Raw genomic sequence first — 8,678 nt, forward strand, 5'->3', positions numbered from 1 at the left:
GTTATTGACCAAATACTTATTTTCCACCATAATTTGCAAATAAATTCTTTAAAAATCCTACAATGTGATTTTCTGGATTTTTTTTCTCATTTTGTCTCTCATAGTTGAGGTATACCTATGATGAAAATCACAGGCCTCTCTCATCTTTTTAAGTGGGAGAACTTGCACAATTGGTGGCTGACTAAATACTTTTTTTCCCCAGTGTATATATATATATATATATATATATATATATATATATATATATATATATATATATATATATAAAAACATTATAAAAGCACTTTTAAGAACTTAATATTGCAAATATGCTAAAATAGTAAAAGTTTAGAAGCACAAAACCATTTAGCAGAACAAAAATGTAAAAAGAAAAAACTAAACGGACGCCTAACAATACATGTCTTTAGTTATCATGCTAGCAGGATGGTAAGAGAAAATTTTTCGGAAGAGAGGGCTGTTACTAACATTTCCTGTTGATAAACCCCCACCCCCATTTTTTCTGCTATCGTCAAACGACTACCTCCTACTCCTTGACTTCCAAGGAAATGACAACGTGCAACCCAAACATGCTAATCTCACACTCATCAGAGTGGAGGACTGACACGCGAGGGATCGCGCTTCACCGCAAACAGGATGCGTGTAAATAACAGCAGCATCACACAGCAAAAGATCAGTTCATACAGATAAAGAAACCCAAAAATATATGTGAAGCGCCACAGGAATGGAGACATTTGCCTTGAATGGGTATTATTTTGAAGACAACACTGTATATACAAGACTTGCTGACGAGCTGTTTTGCAGAGGAAGCCTTTAACTAGAATGAAAAGGGATGCACTATTTTTGTTGCACCTAATTTTTTTTTAAATAAAATACATTTTAATATATATACATATTTATTTATAATATAATTCATTTTTGAGCTAAAAATAAAAGTATATACCTTTAAAATAATTATGTATATAATAAAATTTGTATCTTTTATTATTGATATTAATTGCAACTCCATTAAACACAAATAAAATGTGATATGCAAAAAATTTTTAATATAAAACTACCCAGAATGACATTAATGTACAATGGAAAAAGTCTTATTTATTTAACACTGTGAAACAAGCAATTACGACAATACCACAGCTAAAAGTCATTTTTCACAACATAAATTCATGAAAAAGCACAAGTTCTTTGACTGATTTAAGGATACATCCGTTAGTCAATAATGTGCCCACTAAGGTCCTTCTTTTCCCACCGTAAGAAGTAGGTCTCCATCATCATCACTGTCCAGTTCATCATTGCTTATGATACGCAGTGGATTCCTCTGAAGGCACGGATCAAGTAGCTCGCTACTGGTTGCTGCTTTCGTGGCGTCTCTTTCCGTCTCAGCTGCACACTGATGGTAATAGTCTCCCTCACTCTTTCTCTCTCCCTCTGTGTTACTGCCGCTAATAGAGTGTCTTTCCCGAGGCACATCCTCCTGAATCGTCAGCCCCGCCTCCAGCCTCTCTCCCAGCTCCTCAATCAACCGTCTGGGCTGTCGCGGCTCTCCACCGCCAGGCTGGAGCTCAACACGGAGGAGGGAAGCTTCGGTCACAGCATCTACCTTCAGAACCTCACAGCTAACCTGTGGTTCAAAAGGTCTGAGTCCTGTTTGGTTATTTTCTGTCCTTTCTTCAGGTTGTGTTTCTTCAGGCTGCTTTTCCTCACTCTCTTCCTCATCCTCAGAGTCACTACCACTGCTAGAGTCTCCTTCCTCCTCCTCCTCCTCCTCTTCTTCTTCCTCTTTCATCGCAAGTTCAGCAGCTTGTTCAAGTATCTCCAGCTCCAGGTCTAGATGGTTCTTCTGCAGTTTGGCATTATGTAGGGATTCAGCCAGTGCAAGCACATGTTTGGATCTGGTTGAAAAAAAAAATACATTTAATTGATATTAAATAAAAAGATATTTATGACTGGACTTCTGCATTTAAGTGGCTCATTGTCCATAATTTAAAGATCGAAAGGTTCATAACACATACTCATACTTGTATGATTTGTTTTTCTTCACAAACTGAGATAACTAGCAGATTAACCCACATTATCAGAAAAAAATGTGCAAAAATTGTACCTTTAGGAGTACAACTTGTCCCTGGGGCAGTACCCTCAAAAGGACAACTGTGTATCTTATTTATCCATAAAAATTTAAAAGTAGTACTTAAGGGTACATATTACTATTACATATTACATAATTAATGTACTAAGGTACTAAAGTCATTTTCTGCTGACAATCCTGCCCTTCAAATCTTATTTGTACCTAATTCTATACAAATAACTCTGAAACTTTGAAAGATGCACAGGACACATTTATGATGCTTTTTGTAATTTTAAGAGCTCAATAGTTCACCACTTACTTTGCATATTAAAGGAGCAGCATGAACATTCTGTTAAAGATCTACATTGCCATTCAAAAGTTTGCTGTCAGTAAGATTTTATTAAATGTTTCAGAAAGAAGTGTCTAATGCTCATCAAGGCTGCATTTATTTGATGAAAAATAATGTAAAAACAGCAATATTTAGAAATTGAAATCTATTTTAAAACGTAATTTGTTCCAGTGATGGTAAAGCTGGTAAAGCTACATTTTTCAGCAGCCTGTACTCTAATATGCTGATTTGGTGCTCAAGCAACATTTAATATTATAAATATCAATGTTGAAAACAGTGGTGCTGATTAATATTTTCATTTAAACTGTGATAATTTTTTTAAAAATAATAATTATTTGATTTAAAGAAATAAAGACTATTTGAAATAAAATTGTCACTTAAGATCAATTTAATCAATCCTTGTTAAATAAAAGTATACGTTTAATAATTAGTGCTGTCAAATGATTAATCGCGATTAATCACATCCAAAATAAAAGTTTGTTTACATAATGTGTATACAGTGTATATTTATTATGTATATATAAATACAAACACATGCATGTATATATTTTGTTATGTTATGTTTATATATTAAATATATCTATATATATATATATACATACACATATATATATATGAATATAGTATGAATGTATAAATGTGTGTAAATATTTTCAAAATATACACCGTATGTGTGTATTTACACAAATAAAAACTTTTATTTTGGATGCGATTAATCGCGATTAATCATTTGACAGCACTATTAATAATAAAAATCAGTACTGACCCCACACTTTGATTGGTAGTGTACCTTTACGTTCTATTGAAGAAGGAAAAGCATTCAGGTTTAAAACAACATGAAGGTGAGTAAAAGATGACTTTACTTTACTACTGGCTGAACAAATCCTTAAATAATTCATGTACAGCCAACATGTTTTTGTGATCCAAAAAATTGGGTTTGACAGTTGAGCGAAACGTGGCAGAGAGTATTTTAATATTCAGTTCACAATACAGATGTCTCCATGGCTACTGTAGGAAGAACTCTAGGACTTCAGCGCATGCTTATCAGCTAGTGGAGAACTCACTTTACAACACACACTTCCCAAGCATGTATTTAGTGATATAAACATTAACCAGAGAGACTAAACACATATGTACTTACTAGCCAATAAATCAACTGAAAAGTATCAACATACAAAGTTTTAACAAGCATAGAAATGATCTGAATAGTAGGTCATTTATATTAATTAGATTATTAATTAGGTGATGTAACATTCAACCAGTAGTCATTATTTTAAATTAGGTAAACATACATACATACATATATATATATATATATATATATATATATATATTTTTTTTTTTTATGATTACTGCCCAGTTGAACTGATTTTAATATTTTAATATTTTTTTATATTCTTCTCTCTTTAACAGCCCTGTGCTAAAAATAAATAAATAAATATATATTTTATTTTATTATGATTACTGCCCACACAACCTTTTTTCTTTTAAGACGGACTGATCTTATGCAAATAATGCACAAAATATGTAATACAAGCAATATTAAACGTCTGGACACTAAAATAAATACATCAATCGGAGTTATACTAATATCGCATGCCAACACAAAGTTCCCCTGGGGATAAGTAATATGCAAAGCAAACTGACAAAGCATTCACCAGGAAAAAAAAAAATTGCTACAATACACTCAATGCAAAGATCCCAGTACTACAAGGAGCCTCGAGGCATACATTATTCATGTAGCAAATGCGACCGGGTGCTGCCAAAACTCAAGTGGCCACTATTCAGAGTTGCGAGCTGCTCAAATCCTTCATCACCATGGTGATTAACAAGCGAACGGGTGTGTGTGTGTGTGTGGGGGGGGGGGGGGGGGGGGGGGGGGGGTCACGCTCCCTGACGGTTTCGAGGTCATGGTCCTTCACAAAAAGGATAAAGCATGCAAGTCTGAGCTGCCCCGTCTCTATTGACGTGCGTCGCCGTACTCTGTGCTTCAATTAACCCACCGCTGAGAACCAAGATGCCTCGTTATCACAGCGCAGGCCTAATGACGTCCCGCACCGCCGGCGGACAGGGATTCCTAGCAGGAGAGCAGCGCTGCGGTCTCAGGAGGATACTGTGTACACAACGCTTTAGTCACAAGTATGCTTGGCGCCTTCAGAAAGTGCTTATCTGAGATAAAGAGGCGGTCTGTGATATGTCGAGGAAAAGTCATGGTTAGATGAAGAAGCAAAACCGGTTGGACACATTTCAGACTTTACAAGATAAATGAATCATACAGGCATTTTTTGAGAATACCACACATGAAATGTCCTTACAATACCAGAGACGTCACTGCTAAATATGTCTTGAGAAATGTAAATAAGAAATACAATGTAAGTTTTGTTAACGGGAGCGGCTTGCACTTTTTTTTCTTTAGAAAGCTTAGCTAAACAGAAAGTGCTTGTGAATCATTTCAGTAAATCATCAGTGAATGATCAGCAAATATCTGTTGTTTCCTTGACTTACACGGTTTTATTTTTATTTTTAAAGAAATTTATACTATTTTTCAGCAGTTATGCATTAAATTAAACCAATGATCTTTTGAAAATTATTTTATTCAAAGAATCCCATACAATCCTGTGTCACAGTTTCCACAAAAATATTAAGCTGCACAACTGTGTTCAATATTGATAGGAATAGAAGATTCTTGAACAGCAAATCAGCATCTGGATCATGTCTCACTAAAGAATGGAGTAATGACTGATGATTTTCTCAATATTCACAGCACTCTCATGCATACATCTGACCCAACATTCCATGCTAATAAAATGAAACGAAAGTAAAAAAGTAACAAAAAGCAAGTCTTCAAACAGCATAAGGGGTCAATGTGATTATGTTTACTAACAAAATCCATTTACAATTTGTTCTATTTTCAGCTTTAAAGAATTTTCCATCAAAGAAAATCACATGACTAGCTTGAAAAGATAGAAAAAAAATTAAGAGGAGAGGTCCAGTGTCTGAAACTAACATTATTAGTCACTTAGAATTTTAGTAGCTTAATTTTATATTATTTTTATGTGGGCATTTCCCCCCAAACCACTTAAGAGAAATGACTTCTCAATCACAGCACTTATGAGTTCTTTACATAAATCAAATCAGCATCAAATATTTAAACTAACATTTATAAACTGGCTAGACCAAAACACAATAAATGCTCTGCTAGAATACATTTAAATAACTTTTGTGTGTTTAATTCATGTATTCATATTTGCAACACATGCAACAACACCTACAAATACAGATCTGACAGCTACATGTCACTGCAGTGTCTATAGAAGTCCATAATATTATCAAATATCAGATAACAAACAAGAAGCAAACATTTTTAGTGTTATTTTGGCCTGCCCCCTGGTTCATTTCTGACCCTGGACTAATAAAGTTCTCAGAAGAAGAAAGAAAGTCCATAAAACTATTAGGCACTTCCTGGAGTAATGCGATTGGTGGAAGTCCCGTAGCAGTGGCGGCGGCGCTTCAAACATTTGCCATATTCGTTTTCTCCCCGTGGGAAGTCATTATTGAGTTAGCATTGTAGAGGCTCACTTGTTTTCTCCATCTCTATCTCTCCCTCTCCTCCTTCACTTCTGCGGTGAGAGAATGCACGCTTGCGGTGGAAACAAAGGCCCCTTTTGGGGCAAAGGATAATGTTGTACACAATTCAGTCATTATGATGGCACTGTTGTGGTTCGCCTTAATTAACCGAGAAGGGGCGGCTTTCAAGGTTGGGAGAAGGGGGAAATAAAAAAAAGCTTTCCGCAACAAAGACACACTGGAGGCAGCTTGAGAAAATAGTAGAGACCTTTATGTCTAGAGAGATGAGGTGAACCTGCGGTGAATTACTCGTCTACTTCAAACAAAGCTCTCGGGCTGTGTCTACATTAAGCTCTAAAGATATCAAAATCAATGAAGGATGAAATATACCTCTGACTTTTCAATGAGATAATTAGTCTTCAAGAACATTTAAAATGGTATTGTCATAGATTCACAGTGTCATGGAAACTAAGTAAATTATTCATTTTAAGGCTTAACTATGAGTTGGACACATTTCAGTCAAGCCCTTACTACATTAACATTCATTGGTTTTTCATTCAAAATGTCTTGCGGTGTATTCTAGGTATACATTTTACAAAATTGTGCCATTGCTTCAATCAGCCCTTTTCATATTACAAGAATAGAGGATTCTGGGACACTGGAAGGAAAGACAGCACAGTCACTGCTCACACTGACTGTACAAGCCGAAGTGTTCAAATGCCGCTAAACCACACACTGAGAGGGAATATGATCCACTTATCTGTGTGAGCTCTAAGACCAGGATCACTTTCCTCACACCAGCGGGACACTTCAATCCTCCCTCCCTCCCCCTCTCGTCTCTCGTCTCTCTCTCTCTGTATCTCACGCATTCAAAAAGACTATGAGACTATGTCCTACAGAGAAAGGATAGGTTTTTCATTCAAAATGACTTGCGGTGTATTCTAGGCATACATTTTACAAAATTGTGCCATTGCTTCAATCAGCCCTTTTCATATTACAAGAATAGAGGATTCTGGGACACTGGAAGGAAAGACAGCACAGTCACTGCTCACACTGACTGTACAAGCCGAAGTGTTCAAATGCCGCTAAACCACACACTGAGAGGGAATATGATCCACTTATCTGTGTGAGCTCTAAGACCAGGATCACTTTCCTCACACCAGCGGGACACTTCAATCCTCCCTCCCTCCCTCTCTCGTCTCTCTCTCTCTCTCTCTGTATCTCATGCATTCAAAAAGACTATGAGACTATGTCCTACAGAGAAAGGATAGTATAAATCAGGGATCCTCAAATCTGGCCCACAAGATCCACTTTCCTGCAGAGTTTAGCTCTAACCCTAATCAAACACACCTGAGCATGCTAATCAATGTCTTCAGGATCATTAGAAAATCACAGGTAGGTGAGTTTGGTCAGGGTTGGAGCTAAACTCTACAGCGCATTGGCCCTCCAGGGCAAGATTTGAGGAACCCTGGTATAAATGTTCAGCACTTTTCTGTCATAGAACTCAAATAATAAACAATGTAAGACTCTTGTTTAAGTGTTTCAGTAAAATAAATAAATCATAACAAATTAAATCTGTACTTCTGCTCACAAAAAAATGTACAACTAAAGATATTAACATTTTTGTTTTGTTGATATCAGAATAATAAACAATGTAAGACTCTTGTTTAAGTGTTTCAGTAAAATAAATAAATCATAACAAATTAAATCTGTACTTCTGCTCACAAAAAAATTTACAACTAAAGAAATTAACATTTTTGTTTTGTTGATATCAGTTGTCTAACACAGTGGTTCCCAACCCTGGTCCTGGAGGCACCCCAACATTGCATGTTTTGCATGTCTCCTTAACCAAACACACCTGATTCAGATTATCAGCTCATTAGTAGAGACTCCAAGATCTGAAATTGGTGCAACATAGAAAGGAGATATGCAAAATCTGAAGTGTTGGGGTGCCTTCCAGGACCAGGGTTGGGAACCACTGGTCTAACAAATAATGTTGTGATCACATGACCACCAAAACAATACCCATTTGGTAATTATAAATTAATATTTTTATGTGCTGTAATTAATTATTCAATTTTATGTAATATTGATGTATGCTTATGATGCAACAGAAATGTTTTACATATTTTAAGCTTAAATAAAATAAAACAAAATAATATTAATTATTATATGCATTATTTCATAATGCAAATTGTGGTTTGTGATGAAGACTAATAATTACCTACTTGTCATCATAATAAAACTACTGAAATCAAATGATAAAAAGTTTTTGCATATGGTTATGGAATACTTAAACATGAATTTAATTCATTATTAGACTATCATTCTTATCATTAACTATATTGAAATTAAGTTGTAATCAATTTCAGCAATAAATCAGTCCTGGGTGGAAAATTCACCTGCAGGTATTTCTACATTGGCATGGGTAGCTAAATACTTGTGTGATGCCAAGTCCCAAAATCGTCAGTCCAGTCCAACAATATTAATTCCTTTTCATAATCAGCATGCAGTCTTTTCCCAAACAACACCAAAGCTGATCAGTATGATCAGAAGTAAACCTCTCGAATCGGATGGCGAGCTAGTGAAATGCCAGAGAACAAAATCAAAAAGGTCACGATCAAATTCAAAGTCATCCAAACTGAAGTGACAGCAATCCTTAATACTCTAAACAGCGCTATTAACATGCACACACACCAA

General features: G+C 35.5%; 1 protein-coding gene across 1 annotated transcript in view; it reads right to left on the reverse strand.

Annotated features, from left to right (window-relative positions):
- Nucleotides 1-1,036: 1,036 nt before the first annotated feature.
- The window catches only part of LOC107584477 (protein SHQ1 homolog), a 41,032-nt gene continuing 33,390 nt past the window's right edge, over nucleotides 1,037-8,678 (reverse strand). The window contains exon 11 of the mRNA XM_016271113.1: nucleotides 1,037-1,889. Coding sequence (XP_016126599.1) covers nucleotides 1,226-1,889 — 664 coding nt within the window. The 3' untranslated portion in view covers nucleotides 1,037-1,225. The remainder of the gene's footprint in view (nucleotides 1,890-8,678) is intronic.

The sequence above is a fragment of the Sinocyclocheilus grahami genome, unplaced genomic scaffold (genome assembly GCF_001515645.1).
Source record: "Sinocyclocheilus grahami isolate Dianchi unplaced genomic scaffold, SAMN03320097.WGS_v1.1 scaffold60.1, whole genome shotgun sequence".
NCBI lineage: Eukaryota > Metazoa > Chordata > Actinopteri > Cypriniformes > Cyprinidae > Sinocyclocheilus > Sinocyclocheilus grahami.